This window comes from Haemaphysalis longicornis, unplaced genomic scaffold (assembly GCF_048455015.1).
Source record: "Haemaphysalis longicornis isolate Haplotype H1 unplaced genomic scaffold, Haemaphysalis longicornis Haplotype H1 scaffold_9, whole genome shotgun sequence".
NCBI lineage: Eukaryota > Metazoa > Arthropoda > Arachnida > Ixodida > Ixodidae > Haemaphysalis > Haemaphysalis longicornis.
The window spans coordinates 63,102,344-63,129,357 of record NW_027526460.1 but is presented as its reverse complement, the minus strand read 5'-3'; the positions used below and the strand labels follow the sequence as shown (position 1 = coordinate 63,129,357).

Genomic DNA, 27,014 nt, shown 5'->3' with positions numbered 1-27,014 from the left:
AATTTAACTGAACCTTTTGTTCAAATACACAGGCTGTCGTTCGCTCCATTAGTGCACAAAAAGGCAAAAGGGCAATCTAAAAATCATCTAACCCAGCCTGGAAACGAAACAGTTCAGGACTTTCAGAAGAGAAACTGCATGACATTATGGAAGCGCTACAAAGCATCCCCGGTATTAAGAACCAAGGAAAGGGAGAGTGCAATGTTGAGACCAGTGTATTTTGAAGTACTTCCATGTCTGCCAAGGCAGAAAGAGGGTTCCTAACATTATTTTTTTTCGTCTTTCTGAACATTTAGCCTAAAAGGCACTTCCTGACACTACGATTGAAAAACAGATGCTAGCGTTGGCGTCAAAGAATAGGTCACTTCTGTGTTACAGAAAAGAAATATAACAGTTTCAAACAAGTTAAAGAACAATGTTAGCTTCAATGACCAACGATCCTAATATACAAGGCAGATTACCTTTATTGAACGCCTACCAAAAAGTAACGGCCAGCACTTTTTCATTTCATTTATTGATCTTTTTCATAAACCTCCCAGGTCAATGCCTTTCAGCCTCGGACAACACGACAAGATATTTTGGCTTTCCCTGTAGAATATTCAGTGGATAGCGCAGAAATTGTGGGAATAAATGAGCCATTAAACGTCCCCTGAATGCAATCGAAAAAATTGTTCGGAACAACGGTGGCGTGTATTTGGCCGCTTACATCACAAATGCTAATATATAGTTCCTTGCTGGCAGCGAGTGTAATTTGTCAGAACCGCAGAATGCTTTCGGTTTCGCTCTCGGATTCTGCAAGTTCCAGCAGACCGCTAACGCTTGCTTCTTGAGTTGCGAACCATTTGCTGATAAAGAATACTAGAGAACATTCCCAGTTCCAGAGCAACAGTTTGTCTCCGTCCACGTAGTGAAACACGTAGTCAGTTGCGGGTCTCGGCAAGATTTTTTTGTCTTCACAAGCCTCCCCTGCACAATGATCCTGATGAGCATGTCACTTATAAAAAATCATTTTACTAATTTGTAACCTCGAAATCCTAACCATTTTTTTCTGTCTTACGAAATTCTCCTGGCGGCCAGCTTGTAAGCAGTGCTGCATATTACCTGCAGTACAACGGAAGCTGATTATACAGCTTGTTAAAAGGGGAATATCCGCCCCTATTTGCGCTTTTACGACTATACAACGCTGCGAGCGATTGCAGAATTACCCCTACAAAAGCGTATTTTCAAAGGTGTACCTTTTATAGTCAAGCATCAGTACTGTCAGCATCATCACCATCGTCAAGGCGTATGCGCTTTGTAGAAGGATGGCCTCTGTTCTGCCAGTCTTGGTGCCAAAGGTAGCTTAAGAGGGTTCAACGCTGGTCGACCACTCTCAACATGTCGTAGACACTCGAGCCATGGCCCGGGGGTTTAAAAGAAGGTCCCCTTCAGCCCGAGTAGTCTGAGTGGCGCTGGCTACCACCCCCAAGCACAGTAAAAAAATACCTTAACATAAATACCCGAGAAAGTGGTGGGGAAACAGCCCCGCCGGCAGCGTAGTGGTCATCGCACCAGACCGGTGTTCTGGAGGTCGTGGGTTCGGACCCCACCCGGCGGGCATTTTTTCACCACTTTCTTTCTGACTCAAAACATCCTTCATCTGTTTCTATGGCCTACCGCATTCCCCCTTTACTATATATATATATATATATATATATATATATATATATATATATATATATATATATATATCAAAGTTGCAGTCCTTATTGCCAGTGCTGTTTGGCGTTTTTAACAGTGTTTTATAGTGCCGAATGAGGTATGATTGCCTTTTTTTTTATGCAGGAATAAATAATAGAAAATTCAAGTCGAGAAAAAATGCGCCGTTTTTTTCCGGAAGCGGGAATCGAACCCACAACCTCCGCATAACGCGTGCGGTGCTCTACCATTGAGCTAGTTCCGCGGCGACTCCCCTCTCGACTATACCACGGGGTTTTGTATTTACGACTGCTCAGAGCCCGGTCAACTAGCGCCGCCCCTCGACCACCGCGGGAAGACGTAGAACGTCTTTTCCCAGCGGCCGCACGTAAGACGTGGTCGGAAGTCGGGGATAGCCAAAGGCATTTCAGACTGCTGAAGACAGAACCCTCGTAATGCATTTTGTAGAACAGAGACGTACGGGACGAGGGATTCCGTAAGGACACATATCAAAGTTGCAGTCCTTATTGCCAGTGCTGTTTGGCGTTTTTAACAGTGTTTTATAGTGCCGAATGAGGTACGATTGCCTTTTTTTTTATGCAGAAATAAATAATAGAAAATTCAAGTCGAGAAAAATGCGCCGTTTTTTCCGGAAGCGGGAAGCGAACCCACAACCTTCGCATAACGCGTGCGGTGCTCTACCATTGAGCTAGTTCCGCGGCGACTCCCCTCTCGACTATACCACGGGGTTTTGTATTTACGACTGCTCAGAGCCCAGTATATATATATATATATATATATATATATATATATATATATATATATATATATATATATATATATATATATATATATATATATATATATATATATATATATATATATATATATAAGAAAAGAAAGCTTTGATCAAGGTAAAAGCACGCTTGTTGCCAACGTTTCAGCAAAGAGACTTGCTTTCGTAAGGTATATATATGGCGAATCAGAATGGGAAATTAGGGGCTCGTTGAAATTAAGACACAAATAAGAGTTGGCAGCCAAGAAAACCTCGGAAAGCAAAGGGGAGGATGTGGTAGGTCATTGAAACAGATAAAGAATTTGGAAAGAAAGAAAGAAAGTGGAGAAAAAATTCCCTCGCACTTCCCCGAGGGGGAGAGTGTGTAAGTGCGAATGCACAGTTGTTGATTGCGCGATTACGGTGGATATCGTGATCTTGGAGTGGAGAGGAGGCGCCCAACACCCGCAGTCACTGAGCGGAGAGAGGAGGAGGAGAGTAGCGCCCGCCGTTACGGCGAGGGCTACACGAGCGCCCTCACGCGTCGGAATGCGGAGCGCCCGCTACGCGAGCGAGAGCTCTCCCGCCCGAAGTGGAGAGGAGGCGCCCAACACCTGCAGTCACTGAGCGGAGAGAGGAGGAGGAGAGTAGCGCGCGCCCATCTCCCCCCGTTGCTAGCGAAGACGAGGAGGAAGACGAGGAGCGCGCGCACCCGCAGCTGTTGCTATGCGGACGACGGCGGCGGACGATTCAGGCTCGCTTAAGAAGTGCATTCGCACTTAAAAATGCTCGCCAGGTGGGATCCGAACCCACGACCTCTAGAATACCGGTCTGGTGCGGTAACCACTGCGCTACCGGCGGGGCGATTTTCCCCTCCACTTTCTGGGGTATTTATGTTAAAGTATTTTTGTTTCCTGTACTTGGTGGTGGTAGCCAGCGCCACTCTGACTACTCGGGGTGAAGGCGACCTTCTTTTTAACCCCCGGGCCGTGACTCGACTGTCTACGACAGGTCAAGAGTGGTCGACCAGCGGTGAACCCTCTTAAGCTTCCTATGGCACCAAGACTGCCAGAACAGAGGCCCTCGCTATGCATGTAGCGAATCAGAATGGGAAATGACGGGCTCGTTGAAAATAAGACAGAAATAAGGGTTGGCAGCCAAGAAAACCTCCTCGGAAAGCAAAGGGGAGGATGTGGTAGGTCATTGAAACAGATAAAGAATGTAGAAAGAAAGAAAGAAAGTGGAGAATATATATATATATATATATATATATATATATATATATATATATATATATATATATATATATATATATATATATATATATATATATATATATATATATATATATATATATATATAACACAGAAATCAGGGTTGGCAGTCAAGAAAACCTCGGAAAGCAAAGGGGAGGATGGGGTAGGTCATTGAAACAGATAAAGAATTTGGAAAGAAAGAAAGAAAGCGGAGAAAAAATGCCCGCCAGGTGGGATCCGAACCTCCCCTTTGCCACGGGTTGGGGTCCCACCTTGCGGGCATTTTTTCTCCGCTTTTTTTCTTTCCAAATTCTTTATCTGTTTCAATGACCTACCACATCCTCCGCTTTGCTTTCCGAGGTTTTCTTGACTGTCAACCCTTATTTATGTGTTATTTCTACGAGCCCCTCATTTCGTATTCTGAATCGATCGCTATACATACATACGTACATATATATATATATATATATATATATATATATATATATATATATATATATATATATATATATATATATATATATATGGGACTTGCCTTCATCAGAGTACAGTTACAGGAATTTGCTGCCACAAACATTTGGAATACATTTCCTATATAGCTTTGCGGAAAACTGTGACAAAGAGAGGAAGTTGTTTCGGGAACAAAGAGTGCATACAGTCGGGCAAAGCCCGACTGTATGCATATTACTTCTGCTTCATATCTGTATGCGCAGTCCACGGGCAAGTGCCGCGTCGTCTGCGACAAGAGCTGCCTTTAAAATAACTCCTATTCTAAGCATTTGTAACTGATTAACAATGCCTTTCACGGGTCTACAAGCCATGTCTCAGTTGGCTTGGTTGTAAGTACTGTATGTTCAAAATATATTTGGCCGTAGGGAAATTTGAAGGCAGATAGCCTTTTTTGTATAAATACACACATCACTTGTTGCCATAATATCTGTTTTTCCAGATTCCGTGGAGAAGACCTTTTTCTTTATTCGTCATGACGACGGAGATTCAGAGGCACCGTGCTTCCTTACTAAGGCACCAACTATTGAATTTATCTTCTAAAACTGATCCTGCTTTCCTCCGCTCCGTGGTACATGCTTATGACAGCAGCCACTGGAGAACACTAAAACTAGTTCCTACAGCGTAATCGTTCCCGGCCGAGTACCTGAACGCGGAATGTGCAATGTACAGCGTCGCAAAAGAGTAGACAGAAGCTTAGACGGAATATATGCGGAGAGAAGTGTGTAATACCCGCCGCAGTGGCCGAGTGGATAGGGCGTTGTGCTTCTGAGCACAAGCTCGCGGGCTCGATTCCCGGCCGCGGCGGCCGCTTTTCTGAAGCAGGCGAAAAGTAAAAACGCCCGTGTGTACGAGGTTTCGGCGCAAGTTGAAGATCCCGAGGTGGTCTAAATTAACCCGGAGCCCTTCATTACGGCGCACCTCATCGCCTGCGTTGCGTCGGTGCGTTTACGCTATTGGCGGTGAGATGTTTGAATGGCGTCCTCTGACTCTGACGTCAGCTTAGGGACTGGCGCTGCTGTCGCCCGCTTGTGAGGAGCAGCAGCACCTGTGCTCTGAATCGCCGGCTTTGATGTTTTTGTGCATTAAAAAGAGTATTTCCTGTAATGCACTTATTTTTGCCAGTTTAGAGTGTGAGGGAAAACCAGCATTAGTTCAATCATCGTATCACTAAGGCGCAGAAGCGTAAAAAAACTAGAATATCAAAACCACCCCCGCGCATCGACTCTGAATAATTTCAAGCTGTGTCCCGCACAAGTTCGCGACAGTCGAGGAGAGAGAGAACAACTTTCTTCAGAGCATCGGTGAGACGATCGTCTTTAACTTGTACTTTCCAGCTCATTTGCGAGGTTCAGTGCTCAGAGCTTCTCGATAAGTATTCAAAATTTGTAGTCTTCCCTAAAGTATGTTTGAGATGCTCTTATGAAGACTCAACGGTCTAATCTACGCACTAAGCAGCGGTCCCCTACACGCCGATCGCACGGCAGGAAATAAAGCGGCTGTATTTCTTCTGGCATGTATCAGATGAATGCTTTTTTTTCTGTGCCCAACGCTTCTATATTTCTGCACCGCCACAAACGTCTTATTAGGAAGTTTGGGGAGATTTTGAAGGCTCACAAAGTTTGTGTGAATATTTTATTCAAGACTTACGCATACATACCATTCTTCACAAATTGGCTTTCGATGCCTGCGTGGAAGAAGGTGCATATCCGCAGCGTGCGTTGTTTATTGACATACAAATAGAATGAGGAAGTTTAATTGGGCTACGCCACCGAGGCACGCCGCAGACCACGTTGTCCAGAGTACTCGAAGGCGGCTTTTATACCCCGAATTTCTATTCTAACCTTCCACGCGTAACGAACAAATCCTGGCCTACTCTGGATGGCGTGCTATTTATTGAAGAAAATTACTCTTAGTCTCTTGTCCTGGACTCGACCACTAACCAACTAGATTTCACTGTTAAAAAAGTTTTCTTCTCCTCCTTCTCCTCCTCCTCCTTATCATTATCATCATCCTCCCCATCTTCCTCATCGTCCTCCTCCCCTTCCTCCTCATGGGTGCAGTTTTACTATACGCATATCTGTATATTGAAAACATATGGCGCTAGGAAATGTACCGAAATATCGTTGTCCAGAGCACTCGAAGGTGGCTTTTGTGCTCCGAACTTGTATTGCAACCATCGTTATCATAACGAACTGACTCTCAACCCCAACAATTATGACATGATTACGGTGCTAAAGGCGTTATACAATCGGTAACGAACGTAATATATAGTATACGTGCATATTTTACAAGAATCGAACCCGATTAATATTTCCAAGCAGCTCGTATCTGTCAATTGAAGAAAATTTCTCTTACTCTCTTGACCTGGAGTGAGGACCGGGCCGACTAATCAGCTCGACTTTACTATTAAATAAAATTTTCTCCTCCCGCTCCTCCTCTTGACGCATATCTGACTACTGGGGCGATATTGGTGCGAGCAATGAAACTGAAATATCACTCCAGGTGTGAACAAACATAGTGTTACTGTATTTTTACAGTAGTGAAGTAGTTCTGCTCAATAAGCCTCCATACTGATTAGAAGCCTGGTATAAATTTAGCACGCGCCTATACACTCAGTACGTTATTTTGAACTCAACCTGCTGTTTTTGCGTCCCATATTGCGTCTCGGCATACTTTGGTGCAGTGACAACATAAAGTGATCTGATAGAATATTTTCGAGCTTTCGGTAAGGTTGCGAAAACTGTTTTACTTTGCTTACGATTAAATGCCTTCTGCCAAAGCCGAGAGCCCCAGAGGGCTGGAATTTGTTCTGGTCTTGCATTTTAGCTGTTGTCGGTTATCAGCAGCTAGTTGTTGCCTTTGTTCCAAAGATTGCTGAATACAGAAGCTGACACCTAGCTACGACTCTTTGCGCTCCGCACAGGACCGGCTTCGCAAGGAATGGGGTGACGCCGGCAGTGTTTCATTCGCAGCGGTGTCTAGAACTGTATCACGCCTTGAGATAGTGTACGCGATTTTAAGTCTATTACCATGATAAAAAGATACGCACACGTAGAATCTGGTGCGGACAAGCATCAAAAGTCAACCGAGTGCAAAGAAACAGCAGGGAGAGCGAGCCCGAGTGAAGCAGACGACAAATGCGAGAATCCCTAAGCCGACATCACGGAGGCACGCTTCGCAGCGCCACCGTGGTCGCGCTCACCGCCAATATTCAATCAAGTGTGTAATAATGGTTCAGCTTCAATTCAGACAATCCAAGTGTCACTAGATAAGGCTACAGAGTATCGGCACTCTTTTCTCCTATTGTTCCGTGCCGCCACCGTGATTATTGGTCAGTTAGCATCACGTGACATTTGTGTACACTGCGGCAGTTCATAAGGGGGCCATTTTGTTACTTTTGTGTTTTCTGTCGATAAACTGTGGTAGTCTCAGCCGGTCCTCTCTGATCTGCGGCTGCGTACGACTGGCATCATTCCGAACGCTAATCAAACATAACGGGCTTCGTAGCATTTCAGCCGCACAAGCGTGTCCGAAGATGCCACGTTGCTACATCTTCGCCAGTGTTGTTTACAAATTACCTGATCAAAGTTACTGGTGAGGCCGCAGAAGCGGCAGTCGAGCAACACTGATGACCACCAAAATGGCCGCCACTGCTCACTTTAGTGCCTCCGTCACGGTACTCTGTACGCTATCTAGTGACAGTATGAAATCGCAGTCAACGCTCAAAAAAATGACGGCTTCACTGTTTTACAGTATTTCCTGGTACGTACGCGAACTTGTAAACCATTTTAAGAGCGGCCGGTGGGCTTTCTACGTGTTATACAATGCGTGTGTAGCAGACTCAAAAAATCAAATACCAACAAACATCCGCGCTTTAAATCATACCTCCCTTACATACTCAGTTCCGTTGGTACTGCGTTGTACTTCCGTGTCTATGTGGCAATTGTGACCACAAAAAAAGGCATTGCTGAGCATTCTGCGCAATATTTTCCCTCCATATAACGACCGGAAAGTTTATAGCACCACTCCATCCTGGATAAGAATATCATGTCTCCATCCGGGATAAGAATACCACTGGGATAAGAATATCATGTCGCACTCGCGCAATTATGGCAGCGACAAGTGCAAAGAAAGGAAGAGCCAATTAAGTAGGTGACGCTAGAAGCAAAAATACTGCATCCGCTTTTGAGCCCTTGTGCAAGCAAAACATCCGCATTCGACGTTTGCGATAGCAAGGGGTGAGCTCAATCCGTGACCTCCAGGGGCGATCAATTTCCCTTTGTTAACGTGGGTACGACGTCTGTCGAGCTCTCTGTTGATATCGTAACGAGTTGGCTCTTTTGAGCGGTACCGGGTGCGTGCAGGCTATCGGACGCAAACAGCAGCCACTTCCTGAAATGTCCTCATAAAACGGCGCTTCGAAGTCGCCCTCCGGCATTACCTTCAGGATTTCCGCTCCTATTGAAGCATTGTCAAACCTCTATCCTGGTGCCCGGCTTCTTCGGCTGGTAGACGCAACTGAAGCTACATCAAAGCTAAGGTATGTGCTAACCCCACACACTAATTTTTATTAGGTTTTAGACCAAAAGAGACAACACTTTATTTCGAACTAGAGTTCTGTATTTGAATTGAATGCTGAGCTATTTTTTGGTTGTTGGGATTCACACGCATGCTCAATTGCCTGTAGAACAACTCTGAAATGATGTATAATGGAAGTTGATAGATGAGAAGGAATTCCTGAATCGATAGCAAGAGAATAGCTCTGTTAGTTTGAGTGCAGTTGCTGGCTCCTAAACCGTGTCATGTGGTTAGGGTATGCACGAGGAATTATGCCATTTGGGGCACGTACATCGACGAAACTCAAAATCTTGAGGAGGGCATTACTGTAACAGCGATCTTTGCTATGGAGCACCAGGAGCTCTAGGAGTTCGCTTTGTTTTTTCTTTGGCGCGAGTAATGTCATACTTTTCTTCTGCGCAATCAGTGTTGTAACGTCAAGCTTTCAAAATTCATGCTATAATCTGCTCTTCAAAACGACGCAAGGCAGAAGAGAAATTCTTTGTCTGCACAAACAGGGGTGCGGACCTGCTTTTTTAGAACGTTCGTCATCTATGCTTTGCTGATATTCTCACCGGAAACGCCTTCGTTTTTAATGGAGGATGATTATTTTACAATTTCATGGTTGGTTGCACATGCATGCTCTTTGATCTAAAGAATTCTGTTTGCTATTCCTCTTGTAGTCGTTCACCCGTACGGGTCATGCTCTTTTTGTACCGTCTTTTAACGCTCTTGAACAAGTTCTGCTTATATGCCAGATGACTGAAGTGCATTTTGTGAAGGCGAAGCAATGTGGGAATTATAACCGAGGAAGGTTTTTTTTTCTTCTTCCTCAAAATTTGCGAGAACAATGGCTATTTTTTGGTATTTTTCAGTCACTGGCAACAATAATGACAGAGGCAAAAAACTAACAATTTGTATTTATTAACTAGTGAGAGCTCACACCGGCGTTCCGAACAACGAAAAATGATACCGCAGTCTTTGTTCGCGCAAAAATATCAAGAATAACGCTGCCACAAGTAAAGATGGCCGTTCTCATTTTCTCAATATGTTGAATAACGATCATAGGTGCAGGCAGAGGATGTTTGGCCAACGAATCGGGGTCTCTTATTCGATCAGAACACATCCACTGGCCCAACTCAATAAATCTTTTCCGCTTGCAGTGACTCAGGCTAGCTCGTATACACCGTGTTCGAAATTCAGACCGGCTCAGTAAAAAAAGGACGACTAACCTGGACCGAACAGATAGTATACGTAGAACCTGGTCAGCGTATACTATCATCATTATAAGTGCTTTTGGAAAGATTATTGTCGCTGAGGACGCAATAAAGTGCCCCTCTCTCTACTTGGCCGGCTCGTCTGCTTTCAGCACATAATGCCATGACCAGGATTCAACGTTTCTGAGATTTAGGATCTTAATCCTGTGGTCGTTTATAATAAGCGTTGTCCGGCCGGGTCGTTCATTTAGCAGGTCAGCTGCGGTTTCGTAGCTTTCGTTTGTAGGTGGGCGCCCACTAATTAAACACCGGAAAGAAGAGGTGATATTTGGCGAACTTTAATCTCTAGTACGGCGCCAGCGTTTTGCACAAGAGATACCCGTGAGAAACCAACTTTGCGATCATTGCTTGTATGCCAACAAGAGCGGCGGTCCACTCGGGCGGCCGATGACGCATTTGAAGTTGTAGCTTCCTGAATGTGTTTAATTTCTTCCTCTGTCTATGACACTCAAAAAAGTTTTAATTGGAAATAATCATTAGACAACATCTGAGGCCATGGACCTGAATCGGGACAAGAGACTGTTCCTCCACTGTGCTATTTTAACAGCAGAGCTTCTTAAGCTTTTAGTTCAGCCGTGTTGCGTTACGCGAAAAAAATAAGAGCAAAAAAATCAAAGAAACCTACACTAACGCGTCAGACTTGAAGGTAGCTAAGCTGTACGCAACCTTCACGACCATCAGGAATGTTTAAGTCCATGATTGCAGCTGATTTGCTTCTTCATCGCAGCCCCAACTACCTTTACTCCATCAATGTTGCTATAAGCGTGAGCTTCTTTCATTTTTTTTATATTGATAACCATTTGACATCACCTTGGAGGGGCGTATGCTATGAAGTGTCTTTCTCGTTCCGAGCACGTGTTGCCACTAATATGGCCGATGGCGGAGTCTCTCTCATTGTAAGGAAGAGTCGCCACGATTACGGCGAATGATGGAGTTCTTTTTTTGCCAATATTTCCCAATCTCCCTAGGTTGGTATGCTTGGCTTGACAACTGTGCGCCGTAGAACCTGGGCAGTCGCCGCGAGGCACGCACACACGAGCATTCAACGTATTTTTGGTTTTGGTAATTACCGGGCGGTAGCCGTGCGGCTCGCGTTCGCGTGCGCGTGCTCGGCTAATTCTTGTATTTCTAACTGCGCGCACGATACATTACGATTTAGCAAACAGCTCCGCTGTTAAAAAGACCGAGCGCACGTAAGCGTGCGCCTCGTGCGGAGCGCCTGGCGTCAGCCAGGCTTGCACGTGGTATTGCGTCACGTGATCAGTTCGCGAAAGGAAATACCAAGAAAGAACAATCGAGCGCACGTTAGCGTGCGCCTCGAGAGCGCTCTGCCCGGTGTTCGTGGCGTAATATATCGCGTGCTGGTCTCCTCGCCAGTTTACCTGCTTTCGTGCATCAAGTGGGAAGCACAGACGCCGAGTCCGCGCTACAGACGCCCAGTTCACGAAGCCAGTTGCGGCAGGTTCAAGCGCGTGCTAACACTCTCCACGTTGGGAGAGATGAGAAAGACTGCGGACAAAATGATTCGGGATTGCCAGTCATAGAGTACTTTCAGCGGCAAGCTCAGAACGCTATGTGAGGCACAAGAGCTCCGCCTCCACTGAGGGAGAGGGGCCGCCAGCTCTGCTGTCTCTCCAGCATTGTACCACTAGTGCAAACTGCACCAATTTTTTACCCGTGTCGTCTCGGTTTTCTACCTTTTGTCCCTGTTGTCCGAGCGCTTCCACCTTCAAGATGACCAATTTTTTTAAGCAGACCTGAGGCCCTTTTGATATATTTGAGAGTAGCATACAAGCATTTGGTCGTAAAATCGGTTTGAACAATGCCGCAGGTGGTGCAAGTAAATCACCTAGTAGAATTAGTCGGTTTCGGTTTGAAAAAACCCCAGAAAAGATGTTGGTGTCTCTTGAACAAAGCTTTTTTAAGATTTCGCGTTGAGCTTTGTGCACGAGAAGAAATGGTCAAATAATGAAGTCTCGAAATTGAAAATCTTGTTTCAGATTTAGGAGAAGATGACCTCACTACAGCTTCTGGCTTCTGTTCTCTCCATGGTGGTGGCTGCTAGTGGACAGCAATGGCCCTCGGGTAGGCTGCTTTTTCTTGTTCCCCCTACACACACACACACACACACACACACACACACATATATATATATATATATATATATATATATATATATATATATATATATATATATATATATATATATATATATATATATATATATAAATAATAAGGGTTGGCAGTCAAGACAACCTTGGAAAGCAAAGGAGGGAATGCGGTAGGTCATAGAAACAGATCAAAAATTTTTTGAGTCAGAAAGAAAGTGGTAAAAAAATGCCCGCCGGGTGAGATCCGAACTACAGGGTGATCAAAACAAAGGTGAGAGGTTTTTTTAAAATTAGCCGCTTAGATTGACGTGAAGCCCACCTCTACATTGAGGTTATGCCCCCAGGGGGGCACATAATTAGGTGATAATATTGATGTCTTTGGCTTAATTAACTAAAATTTAGTAAGTAACTCTTTAGTAGCTACAGTAACCAGGCATGCTTGTATTAAAAATTTGGCCGCAATCGTGTTTCTACACAGTTTCACTGGGCAGAATTCTTCTAGCGTATCCGTACTCCGAGATATAGAACTGCGAAGTTTAATTGCCATTCCATGATTACGCATTCTAGATGGCGAAGACCGGGGCAAAGCTCCTCCCTTTTGTGACGTGCCTGCTGCGTACGGTGTTTAGTTTGACAACGGGATGGAGACATAGGCAAAGGGATAACTGGCGCCCTTTCAGTCTTGGCTGGCGTTATCGCAATCTGCAGTACTCGGAACCGCTATCGAGCAACAGGACAAAAGGGAGGAGCTTCGCACCGGTGAACCGCTCACCGTTATTTCTTTTTAGGTTTAGTTCAGGTTCGGGTTCAGCGTGCTCAATAAATAACTGTTCGGGCTAGGGTTCCGTTCCTGCAAAAATATCGGTTCGGTTCGGTGTGGTGCGGGTCAGTTCGACCCCAGATAATATATATATATATATATATATATATATATATATATATATATATATATATATATATATATATATATATATATATAATTTGGAAGTGAGGGGCTCGTTAGGAAATACAGAAAGAAATGCCGGCAGTCTACAACGCCAAAGGAGGCATAGGGGAATGGTTAGAATATTTTTTGACCGTTAGTGAAATTGTATTTGTTTTATTAATTTACGTAGAAAGATAGAAAGAACGAAAAACACGCGCCCAGAGTGGGAACCGAACCCACGCCTTTCGATTAGATCTTGAATGCCTTACCAATTCGGCTATCTGGGCGACTGTGTTCTCCTTCACTTTCTGGGGTATTTGTATTTACTACAACTGTATATGGCGCTTGAGCGTGGTAGCCAGCGCCACTCAGACTATACGGGGAGAAGTGGACCTTCTTTTCGAACCCCGGGGCGTGACTCCAACGTCTACAGCCTGTCATCACCTATTATCGTGCGAAAGCTTAGCGAGGGCCTCGGTTCTGGCAGCCATGATGCCAAGGTAGCATAAGAGGGTTCCCCGCAAGTTACCCGCTCATGACAGGCTGTAGACGTTCGCGTCACGCCCCGGGGGATGAAAAGAAGGTCCCCTTCTCCCCGTGTAGTCTGAGTGGCGCTGGCTACCACTCTCAGGCGTCAGATACAGTTGTAGTAAATATAAATTCCCCAGAAAGTGAAGGAGAATACAGTCGCCCACATAGCCGAATTGGTAAGGCATTCGAGATCTAATCGAAAGGCGTGGGTTCGGTCCCCACTGTGGGCGCGTGTTTTTCTTTCTTTCTTTCTCATGTCATTAATAAAAAAATGTCACGTCACTAACGGTAAAAAAAGAGTAACAATTCCCCTATGCCTTCTTTGTCGTTGTAGACTGGCGGCATTTCTTTACGTATATATATATATATATATATATATATATATATATATATATTGTAAGGGAGGGAGAAGACCCCACACAAGTCGGCAGCAGTACCAGCAGTCTGGGTTTTAATCCGCCCGTCGGTGACTCGACAGAACAAGCCACTCGTGACGATGATTATCTACAGATGATGATTATAATGGGTATGCACAGATGCGAGATTGGCCCTACCAACTGCCTGCGATTGGCCACAGCATATATAAGGGTCCTACAGCGAAGCAAGTGCTCATTAACATTGAATGCACTCACCCACGCCCACAATATATTTATATATATATATATATATATATATATAGATATATATATATATATATATATATATATATATATATATATATATATATATATATATATATATATATATATATATATAAGGGTGTCGAACTGGAACCGAACCGCACCGAAAACCGGATACCGAACCGGTATTTTTGCCAGAACTGAACCCTAAACCGAACCGTTATTTCTTGTGTACGCTGAACCCGACCCGGAACTGAACCTAAAAAGAAATAACGGTGGGCGGTTCACGAAGAAATGCTTCCACCATTTGTTTTTGATTGCGCAGTTAATGCCATTCAAGCCTTTTTGTTTCACGGTACCATCAACTTCGTACCCTCTCAGGCACTTTCCCATCCAGGCCAATAAAAAACCTACCAGCGCTCTCTTTGATGTGGCAACAGGGAATAGAAATGCGGTCCAATGTATCATTGGTATGTTGCTGCTGATAGCGCGAGCAAAGTGCCAGGCTTATCAAACAAAATGTCATTTTCGGCAGCCTGGATGGGATAGGAAACGACTTTTAGTAGTAGTAATATCATGTATTGTTGGATAAGGCGGACTTCGCCTTGCATAGCTGCCGGCAATTTCTCCACCTAATTGTCCCCAGTACAATATCAGACACGTAAATTCCCCACACCTCACTTAGTCCTACTGCAACAGAGATGCAAAATTTCACCACACGTGACTTTGTCCGATGAACTGTAAGAATCCCAGCAGCAGCCGAGACATCTTTCTTCGCACAATCCTGTGGTTCCTAGAAAATATAAAGTCCTCCGAAGTAGAATGGGGCACTCCTAGCTTCTGGAGATCACTGAAAAAGTTAGTCCACTCAAGGTTGGTTTTAGAGCAGTCCATAATGTAGTGATCAATGTCACCAGTCACATTACACAGGGGCCTAAAGGGGATGAAACAGTGTTGATTTTATGTAGCCAAGCTGGTGTACTAGCTGAATCTGTTCTCACTCGGTGGAGCAGACAGGTTTCGGCTCTCTTCAGGACTTTCGTCACGATTGGTTGATGTGCTGGTCGCCAAAGCTTCCTAAAGTGCTCGCGAACAGTGTGTTTCTGTATGCGTTGGAAGTCGCACCTCGTTTGCGCCGTCCTTGTAGAGGATAAGGCGTCCTTGGCTAGGCTGTCAGCATGTTCGTCTCCCGCTACACCAACGTGCGACGGGATCCACTGGGAGTGCACCGTGAAGCATTCATGCTTGAACCGCTTTAGGAGAACTAGGGATCGCTGACAGGATTTTTCCACAGCTATATCACACTGCAAAAGGTGAAACGATGACTTTGAATTGCTGAATATGGCGACTATTTGCCCTTCAAACGATGACAGTCGGTGCAACGTAGCTTCTATGCTTACACACTCACTCCCTGTAGATGACACCAATGGCGTAACCCTGGCGGCCCACGAAATATTCAAACTGCGTATGACAAAAGGCGCTGCGCACACCCCACTTTTTGTGTAAACAGATCCATCATTGTATATGGGCAGAGGGTCTCCGAACTACCGTTCCGAATGTTCCAGCACCAGTTATCGGACATCAGCAATAGGTATACAACGCTTCGAACGGGTAGAAGGAATGGTCAATGCGCAATTCACGCTTCCGTAAGACCAAGGCAGATCCAAAGTAGCCATTTCCCCTGGCCATTTGGGACACGGCACTTCTAGAGTATTAAGTGTTTCTCCAAAGCGCCACACTTGCATAAGCAACCGTTGAGACGCTTGAAGATGGAGAGGTGTTGGATGTGCCACATGGAGGATCTTGTTTCCAGTTGCTTGAGGAACGCCAAGAGACAGCCTAAGCACTTTCCTGTGTAGGGATTCCAACCGCTCGTATTGTGTATCTGAAGGCGATATGAAAGGCAGCTCATAGAGCGTGCGGTTCACGACCAAGGCTTCGTGCAACTTGGCCATAAAGGGTGTGTGATTTCTCCACGTCGCACCAACAATTCTCCATTCCCTCTCTCTCTCCACAGTACATTAAGTCTGGGCGCCACAGAAGAAACCATACAGTCGACAGCCTTTTGCCAATTCAACCTATGGTCGAGAACGATTCCTAGAGATCGTACATGAGTAGCTTGGCGGATTGGGATGCCACTCAATTATATCCTGAGACGTGGAGACCTGCGTCACTCACCAGGAAATAGAACAAAGCACGATTTCTCCGATGATAGTGTCAGCCCTACTGTTGAAAGATACGCTTGTACAGAAGAAACAGCATGTTGTGGTATTACACGCCTTCGCTTTGTCTGGTATCCGGTGAGCCAGATGCAGATATCCGCATATATTGACATACCAGCTTTTGACCGATGATTCGTCAGTGTAGAAAGCAGGGCAGCCATGGCTACATTGAAGGGAATGGGCGACAGAACACTGCCCTGGGGTGTGCCTCGTCCTACAATTCTTTTTGAACTAAAAACATCCTTTATCCGCACCTGCATGAAGCGGTCGGCCAAGAAAACTCGAATGAAGCGGAGTAGGTGTCCTGTCACCCCATTTCTTGCAGCTGGCTCAAAATAGCACTTTCCCTTCCCTCTTTGCGACTTTGTAGGAACATCAGGCTAAAGAGGGCTCCACAGCGTAACAGCGAAGCCCGGCGACACGCGTAGTGTGCAAATTTTTGCATTTTATAATTTGCTTAAAAGGTTTGCACACTTGGAAAGTGCAAATGCTTGACAAGTGTGGCCAGCCGTTGTTGCTGTTTACTGCTGACCACAAGGCTGCGGGTTCGATCGCTATGCCCCACGGCCATTTTTCTGATGTGGACATAAAACGAGAACTTCGATGTGTCGAGATTTCGACGCTTGTTATAAATCCCGAAGTGGTCCAAATTACTCGGCCTCCCTGCAACATAAGCTACACCCCGGAGGAGAGGTGTATCTTCCGGACATCAAATGTGCCAATATTTTAAAAAAGTGTGTTCCCACCGAGAAATAACAAAAGGAAAGAAACAGCTGACCTCAGCGTAAGTTATTACACACAAAATAAGCAGAGTAGAATAAGAAAACCACCAAGAGCTGCATATAACTCTATGCACACCCTTTCCTCTGTTTTAGCTTTACCAACAAAACGTGTCATATTGCAAAGGAAGGGAGTGCCATGGTTCCTCGTATAATTATCAGTTTTTCGGGACGGTAGAGCGGACAAATTCGCAGTCGCCTCGTTAGCTCAGTGGCTATGGCGTAGTGCTGCTGAGCGCAAGGGTGCGGGTTCGATATAACCACGCAAGTATGTCGGAGAGCCTACTCTCGTAACAGTTTCCTTTACTCAGCACACATTGACAAGCGTATTAGCCAAAGCCTTACATGTCTGGTGACAGCGATAAACAGGAAAATCTGTCACCGTATGTTGTTTTCACAGTGAGAAGCTATATTTTGATTTCTCTCGCCGTGTAAACTGACCAAGTTCTCCCTCCCCACAGACAATTCCTGCGACTTCACGGGTTTCGACGGGCAGGCAGCCGTGTCTCGGTATCTTTCCAAGGTGCCGCCGGAAGCCAATGCCGGGAGACAGGGCTTCAAAACAGTCTTCCCCGGTTTGGAAGTTGGCGGCCTTCAGCTGCACGGACTGCACAACCTGCACCAGTTCGGCCCAGCGATCCCTTACTGCGTGAACGGTACCCGCATGCTTCAAGTGGACCTCATAAACAAAGGGCGACTCTTTGCCACGGTGCCCTGGAAGACGTGCTCCGGCAAGGAAGGCAGCATCATGCTTTTGGTTGGGGTGTCCCGCTCAACGCTTCAGTTGAGCCTCGTTGGACGCGACCCGGGAAGCACAGGCGTCCGTCTGCGTTTGCAGGCAATTGCTCCCGTGGCCACAGAAGATTTCTTTGTAGCCATTCTGGGTGCTGGTCCCGCCGTGATGCCTGTAACCGTGGTTCTCAGCAAGATTTTCTATGGCGTTGTGAGGGAGGCATGGAACGACGTGTTCTTTCCGGTTTTTCTCGATGCTCTGAACGAGTATGCAAATGAATAGCTCGTGCAATGCTTGCAATGTGCCTCTGAAAAATAAAATACTTCTAAACACGAAATGTGGGTTTTAAAACATGTCTTTTTTTAGTGACATAAAATTTTATTGGGCGCCCAAAACAGCGGGTAACAATTGGAAAACACTGATTACGGCTGCTTGCGAAGTGTACTGGACAACAATGGGCGCAGCTTCCACTAATGGTGCTAGGCTGGAGAAAGAGCAGAGCAGGCAGCCCCTCTCCCTTCGTCGGAGAAGCGACGGTTGCTCCTCACATAAGTTTACGAACCAGCCGTTGAAAGGACTCCATGACTGGCAGGCCCGGATCGTTGTGCCAGCAAAATATCACATTTTTCGCAAAGTGGACAGCGTTAGCACGCGATAGAACCGGCGGCAACCGGCTTCGCGAAATCGGCGTGAACAGGCGAAGACAAGAGCACGCGAGATATCACGCCACAGGCTCTGGGCAGAATTTTCTCGAACGTAGAGTTGGGCGAGGACGGGCGCTCGTCACGAGAAGCGCGCTGGCGTTCGCTGGGTTCATTTGTTTTTGTTTTTCCGAGCCCCTCCCACGGGAAGCCCACGCGCAACCCTGGGCGACGCCGTAACCCCTTCCTAAGACGTACGCTCACGTGTGCTCTGTATTTTCTTGGTATTTTATTCTGTTCATGGAAGGCGCAACCAAGATCTTAAACAGTTCTGCAGTTAAGATTCCTATCTAGTTCCGCGAACCAGAAGAAACGGGCAACTTGGTTTGCTCTAGCCTTTCCAATGAATTTTGAAGCAGTTAGAAGAGATGGGCTGAATCCTAGATACGCTAGAAAGCAGGATGCTGAAGTCACCACTGGTTTTATTTTTCGCTACGGCATCTATGCCAGTACTTGATCATGAGCTCGGTCACACCGTAGTGTACCTTTATAGTCCCTTTTTGCCCTTGCACAATAAACATAGTTCAGTGCTTGATTTTCAGGACATTATAAAATTCTGCATTCAGTAATGGGAAGTGTTTGTAAACTTGTTCTGTTGATATTGAATGGCGCGGATCTGTGGTTTTACTTTAAACCTTGATGCACCGATCTACTTTTCGGCGTGTTGATGCTATTATCTGGGGGCTGAAACATTTCGCCTTTAGTTGGCTCATCCTAGCATGCCACGTTCCGTTTCACTAATTTTGAATTGTGAATTTGCCTTATAGGCGAGAGTTCTTTGCATGCACATCATTTGCTAGTACCCTGCCGGCATATACAGGCCCAACATAAATATTCCGGAAATCCTTTTCTGCCCTGCACGTGATACGTGACATTCACGTTAGAAGTAAAATGGGCGATTCAAACTGATTCAACTGCATTGCGTGCACCAACTAATTGGGATCGATTATTGCAGCCCGCACATAGGGTTACCAGTGCTGACATTTCTCACGCAATAAAATTTCCCTTTTAAACCCACGCGCCAAAACTGGATGAGAAAGCCGTGGGCAGATGCTATGCTATGGTGAATCAGAGTGCTATGGTGATTTCTTCTAAGGTTGTGTTGTCTGTGGTGATGGTGGCGGCAGGAGTCAGATTGTTTCCTTGGTTGTGTAGCAGGTATTAACGATAGCCTGTTTAACATGATACTAATCGGCTGCATTCCCACTTCCATTCCCACCAAAGGGCCATAGCATCCACACCATCTGTTACCATTGACAATCAGCTAATTTTCGTTAGTGAATACTCCTCATTTTTAGGCGTCCTACTTGACTCCAACTTGAAGTATCATCATCATATTGCTAACGTAAAGAGAAAAATGGCTTACGGCATGCGCATCCTCATTAAAGCAAGATCTTTCTTCAGTCATTCAACGCTAATATCACTATACTATTCATTTATTCATCCACATATTACATACTGCATCTCATGCTGGGGCAATACATACGACACTCACCTGAACCCATTACAAATAATACAAAATCAAGCTATTCGAATAATCTCGTCAAGCACGTATGGCGCGAATGCTCATTCATTGCTTTGTTCAAATAATATTTTGTCTGTTTCCAAACTGGTGAGTTATAACCTAGGTATTTTTTTGTTTAAGGTGCTTCGCAATGAGTTTCCGTGTTTCTCTTTTTTGGCCGCTAGTCTTGTTAATACTAACACCACTAGGTTTGCTTTTAAGCACAATTTCATTTTACCGAGAGTAAAAACTAACTACGGCAAACAGACAGCGCACTTCTCGGCTATTTGTCTATGGAATTATATGCCACCCACCATTAAGTCTTCTAACACATTCCACAAATTCAAAAAAGAATTAAAGTGCTACCTGATGTCCCTGTCTCAGACGTAACCAAGATTGTTCCTGATGCTTTGTTTTTCAGTGCTTTTCTTTTCTAAATTGATAGTGTATAGTTATTGCTACCATGTAATTAACTTATTGACTCTGCTTTACATCATTCTTGTACACATCCCTCTTTTCATTTGCTGCTATTATTCAGTGTATTTTAAGTTATTCTTGGCAGGAGGTCCCGCTACAGTCTTTGACCTTGGGACCTCCTTCTGTATATAACCCCCATGTATCATTTGGAGATATTAATAAATTGATTGATTGATTGATTGATTGATCCACGTAGCAGATTTCTCGCGGTTAAAGAAGCATCTCGCGAAGCACTCGTATACGGGTTCCTCGGTGGTCTTTATCAATGGTGTACATATTTCTGGTTTTGGGACGGCGGAAATATTTGTGCTGGGTTCCAGTGGTACGCGTTGGCGGGGTTGTAGGTTCCATGATGTTGGCAGCCATGGCGATAAGGAACACGACCGTCAGTGAGTGCGACTTAAATTGTTCGAATTTGTTAATATGATGGACCTCGCGAAGGTCGATCTAGGTGTTAAGAATCCCCATCTGAAAAAAATTGACAACTGGCCTGTGGGAGCCGTAGTGCTAATTCATATGCTTCTCGGCAGATGATGTCAATTTTCTTATTTCGCAATTTTGAATCATCATCAGCCTACTCAGATCCAGAGCAGTACGAAGGCCTCTCCAATTTTTTGAAAAGCTTTCTATAAATTTCAATTGCTTAACTACGCTCATTTATTGTTGCACTAACACTTCAACCCAAAACACGTTGCCTTGTGCGTATTACAGGCTTAGAACTTCGTGTAACAAGCATAATAAAGGAAGTTTCTGTAGTTGGTAGAAGCGTGCTCCTTTCGCTTTCCGACTGTCAGCACTGAAAATTTCATTTAGACATTTCTCATGCGAACGCAAAGAGCGAGAAACCTCAGTACGCCGTGACAAAGCAGCAGACAGTGTGAAATTTACCCAAAACGACGAAGGTTCGCCGATGTTTTCAAATTTGAAAGTTTTAATGGCTCGCAACCGCACTCAGGACCTGTCCCTCATCGTCGGCTTCATGAAACACGCAATGTAAGCTAAGCCTTGGATTTTGAACGTGCGCGGCAACTCAAGCTTCACATTTCAGCACGGAATTCGAGTGCTGTACGAGAGCAGGGGAGATAAGGTGAGCCTGCTTTCTCAACCATGCTGTGTCTTCAAGGAGGAAAAAGAAGCGCCTACACGATCAGTGCTAACGGCGAGCGGTATGTTATGGTACACCCTATATCGACCTTCATTTTTTGCCACTGTGACATGTAAAATCGGCGTTAATAACATAAATCTGCATTTGGGAAATGTTCTCCGCCGAGTTTTCTTCCAATTCAGAGGCTTACAGGAACGCGACCTCACATGTCCACCTAAATAATCGGCCCTACGTACCCTACAACGGTGCACAAAAGACAGAACAATATCTCCGGTACCACACCCTAAACTCCACATTGAATACTTTCCTATTCTAACTTTTACCCATTTGCGCATCCTGGTACCCACCATCCACCGGGCGGATCAAGCTCCTATGCAGTCCTACACCTTCAACTCCCCATGACTCAGCTAACCCGATTAATTCGCCGTATGACGCACAAAGGGACCGGACTGAAGGAATCAGACCTCATCTGTATCATTCGAGCTTTGCATTTAAGTGTCGTTACGTAGGGTACGCCTTACCTTTCCCTCAATCGAGCGAAAATGGCGACAGCTCAGTATTCTCATCCGACAAACCTACAAGATGTCCCTCGTGCCTCCTAAGACCATCGAACGCCGGGCTGTTACAATATGGCTTACACAACACATGGGAAAAGCTCTGAGATGCACAAGGCACTTCACAACTCCAACGGCTCCAACTCTATAATGCTGGATGTGCGCTTTGGACATTCATCACCTACGGTCTCGCGATGAAGAATGCGGATTACAATCTCTATAAGGAAACACATCCGCCTTACCCCAATCCCTTCCAATATGCACCCACCCTATACCATTGGACGACGAAGGGACCGTGCTAACTATCTTCAGGCCGAATATGAACATCAAGAGGATGTACGGTACACAGATGCATCTCTGTTTGTTCCCAAAAACGCCTACGCAATATCAGTGGTTAACAATAAACTTCAGACCGTAGCCACAGGCTGGTCTGACGGGCTGGTTGGTTATTGAGGAATGTGTAAAAACACAGTGTTTTTCCGAAATCCTGCTTGCATGTATTAAATGGGTGTCATAGGAGAACGTTGTAGAACAGTGTTTAGATACCTGAGCGTGTTACCTATCTCAGCAAAAACCAGTTCAATATCTAAAATGGCGTGCGATAAAAACATTATCTGAGAAACTACTTCACCGCTTTTTAGTGTCTCCGTGATGTAATTTTTCAAATTTTTAACAATATTGACCTCCAACACTAATCACAATGTGCTCATAAAATTCGAAGCCATTTGAATTACAAGTTTGTTTAGGCGTGAACATCACCTGTTAGAACTTTCCGGCTCGTCAGCCGTGTCATTTGTGAAAAAACAATGTGGCTCTTTAACCAGCGTCGTACGCCGATATCCTTACGCGTAATTGGTTTTCTGCATTGTATGAGTAACACATGTTACAAAAATCAATTGGATAAATTAATTCCTGAAAGATTTATTGGAGAATCTTTAGGAACACGCATTCTTTTCCGGAATGCGGGATAACGTCGATAGTCTTGATTAAGGCGAAATCCAAAAACTACTTTTTAGATATTCTTAAAAGCTACACATATGAGCACAAAACACTTCAATATGTGAACGAGTCACCCAGATAATCATGAACCTACCTAAAACACAAGTTCGCCCTTTTCCTCGATTACGAGTGCAATTTCCGAAAATCCCGCCTTAGCTAGCCCCTACTCCATGGAGCAAATACACTCGCGAAATTTCAAGTCTCTAGACCTACCAGTTTTGACTGGGCGTCGATGAGTCAGTCAGTCAATCAGTCAGCCGCGCACTTCTTTTGATAGGTAAGTATAGGTGCATTATTATACTTCCCCCTCAAAACGCAATCGCAAATATTGTTCCGAACTACGGTGACAGGCATATGGCCGATTCCGACACCAACAATGATAATCTTTGGGGGCAACGGGAGCAATTTCTCGGAACCACAAACGTTTCCGCTTCCGGACTCGGATTCTACAAGTTCCCGCAGCAGCCTGCTGCAGGTCACTGTAGCGGTAAGCATAAGGATGCCTTCTTTTCCGGGGCACATTCTCCACGGCATATCGATGGAGACAGAAACTCTCTTGAATATGCCTACCTGGAGCATGCAGGAACCGTTGGCGCAATACGGGATTGCTGCGCCGTACCGGTGAAGGTTTTGCAATCCTCACACGTGAAGCCCACCCGGTCAGAAATCTGGATCGACTGTTACGAACCGCTGGATCAATACATTAGCTCGATCCGGCACCTTGACAAGAACACGCGACACGGCTGCCTCCACGTCAAAGCCCGTGAAGTCGCACGAAGCGTGTGGAGGGAGTAATGCCGTGGTCGGAACGTGTCAGAGGATGACTGGGTTGGACACTGGGGTTGCACGCACTGCCCAGCTACCCAACCAGACCATGTCTGGCATATACGCTATGCTGAGACTCAATTTGTGTTAGTTGAAGCTGAGTTTTAAACGGGGGAAATGTGTTCGAAGGCGGCGTTTCACTCGCCACCCCCGCCTGATTTGCTGTCGTCAACTATGACGTCACACTTGAGAGTCCGCAAAAGTCCCCCGATTACTGACATGTGTAACCTTCCCACGTTTGCTCAAAAAAAAGTGCATATTTATCCCAACTGAAAGAAGAAAGTAGATTTTAAATGCAGCGACAACAAAAAAGTACATTGCCATTTAGTGTAACGTCAGAACGGGAGCGTGTGTGTAGCTTCGACCAGCGCATTTACTCGCGCTATCGGAAAACTAAGACATGTGGACAAAGGTCACATAATATATTACGGCTGGAAGCTTCAACATACCCGAAACAAATTACACATCCACACATTCATATCACTGTTCCTTGAACGCTTGTGTAGGTCAACCGCACATACCGCACCCATACTTGCCGTTTATCGCTGTTAACAAGTTTCTAATGCTTCCGCTAGAATGCATACCTTGGCGTTTAGGAGGAGAACAAAAAACATCTTTATGAGCAAACATTCACTTGTAAAATGGAGTGAGTGTCTCGTTCGGGGATCGATGCAATCTTAACGACTACTATAATCATAACATCCTGGTATTGGGACACGGATGTAACTACAAGGATTATTGTTAAAGATCACTGTGTTCTGGCGAGCCTCCACAGAATGGGAGAGTGACTGCCGTTTTGAGACGGGGTAATAATAAGTAGTCCAATGCTAAATCAATGCAAAAAGATGTCTTACGCTTCCTTCTTGACTTGCGAAGCATCTACTGATAAAGAATTCTAGGGAACAACTGCAGTGACATATAAACAGTTTCTCTCACTTCATATAGGGAACCACTAAGTAAGTGGGGGGTATGAAATTAGTTTTCGTTCATGACCCTCCCGTGCACAAAGATCCTTGTGCGCATGTCACTTTTTAAAAATAACTTCAGTATTTTGTTACCTTGAAACACTCACAAATTGTTCAAAATTGCGAACTATTTCTGGCTGCCACCTTGTATGTAGCGCTCTAAGTCAACTGCATTACAACGAAAGTTTAAGACATAACTATTTACAAGGTCAATATACGCCCCTACTTCCGCTTTTACGCCCATGAAAGTCCATCAGCTATTGCAGACTCGCACGTATACAGGCGTATTTTTGAAAGACAACTTTTTTACCTTCACCCATCAGTGCCGTCAGCGTCGTCACCATCGTCAAGGTTTATGTCCCCTGTCGAAGAACGGCCTCTGACATTTACCACCAGATACTCCTCCGAGGCGATGTACGGTTCCACTCGAATTTTATTATCTTATCCGAATACTGAGCTATGTAACGGTACGCATAACTAATGGTATTTTGCCTAGTGAAAACGCAGCACATTTATGAAAATTGTTAACGGCGATGGGATGAAATGAGGTACTAGTAGCCGTAAAAAACTTTATCTCGCAATGAAATTGGCAGGGAGATACAAGTTACGGTGGTATCCCTTGGCGGTGGTCGTAGGTTCCAGGAAGTTGGAAGCCAAGGCGACGGTTCAGATGACAACCAGGGGATGTGGGCTTGAATTGTCCGAATTGGCTAACATTAGGGGCATTGGGAAGCTCCACTATAGGTGTTAGAAATCCCTATTTGAAAAACATTGGCAACTGAACTTGTTGGGGAACACCGTTGTGCTAATGATTATGCTTGTCGGATGAGGTTAAAAATTTCTCAATTTTGCTTTTTTTTGAGAGGCAAGTATAACGGGAAATTCTTTGAAGGCGGTCATCAGTTTTCGGAGAACTCTTTACACGCAAGCACTAGTACGTCTATGCAAAACACGTAGGTTTCTGCGTATCACAGCCTTAGAACTTGCTGTACGAAACCTACTTCAGGCTTTCTGCGGCTGGTAGAAGCATGCTCTTTTCGCTTGATGGCCCTCAATACAGAAAATTCTTTTTTGACTTTTCCCATAGAAACGGAGAAAGTAACATATATTATTAGTCAACGAGGAAGCACTGGACAGTGTGAAGTTTTCCCGGAGCGACTGGGGGTTCACCAACGTTGAAGATTTCAAAGTTACGATTGCTCGCAAAAGCAGTCAAGACCTGTCTCACGTCGTCGGCTGCATCAAACACCAACTTAAAAATCTGCGCACAGGTTTCGAATGCGCCAGGTAGCTTAACCTTACCATTGATATACGCAATTCGAGCCCTCTACCAAATTAAACGAGATAGTGTGACCATGTTTTCTCAATCATGCCAGTCTTGAAAAAGGGCGAAAAAGCCCCTCCAGAGTTAATTCGAAATTCCAGCGGTTCAAATAAGCGAACAGACAAGCTACTTCCACCATTGTTCTTTTTTGCCACCGTGAGCTTTAAAATAGGCTTTTAAAAGGTAAACTGCATTTATTTATTTTTTCATTTTTCTTGTGGGTGCATTTAAGATTTTGTTTATTCATTGCTAAACAAGGAGCCCTGTTCAATTTGCACAACTTTCTGTACTCAAACGAACACCCCGATGCCGACATGCTTTCACGCACGCAATTATACTCCGTAGGCATGGAAATACAGCAATGCCCACTTAAAGTGGTGGACGCAGAAAACAAGCATATTGCGTCCGATTTTCAGAGCGCTTGGGCAACCAAAACATCCGTCGGTATGTTGGCCATGAAGAAGGACGAACCCATACCGTGACCTTACGAACAAACGTCAGAGGCACCCAATTTGCTCTTGTTAACGCTGCTACGTAGACTGCAAGGGCTGTGTCACGTCTGCCGAGCTCTCTATTGACATCCCCAG

The 27,014-nt window shown here is 45.0% G+C and overlaps 1 protein-coding gene across 1 annotated transcript; it reads left to right on the top strand.

The window, feature by feature from the left end:
• The first annotated feature begins 8,629 nt into the window (after positions 1 to 8,629).
• LOC144153818 (uncharacterized) lies at positions 8,630 to 18,357 on the top strand. The gene is made up of 3 exons (XM_077685549.1): positions 8,630 to 8,758; positions 12,053 to 12,137; positions 17,702 to 18,357. The coding sequence occupies exons 2-3, from the start codon at positions 12,065 to 12,067 to the stop codon at positions 18,253 to 18,255; spliced, it is 627 nt and encodes a 208-aa protein (XP_077541675.1). The 5' UTR covers positions 8,630 to 8,758; positions 12,053 to 12,064; the 3' UTR covers positions 18,256 to 18,357.
• Positions 18,358 to 27,014: the final 8,657 nt, after the last annotated feature.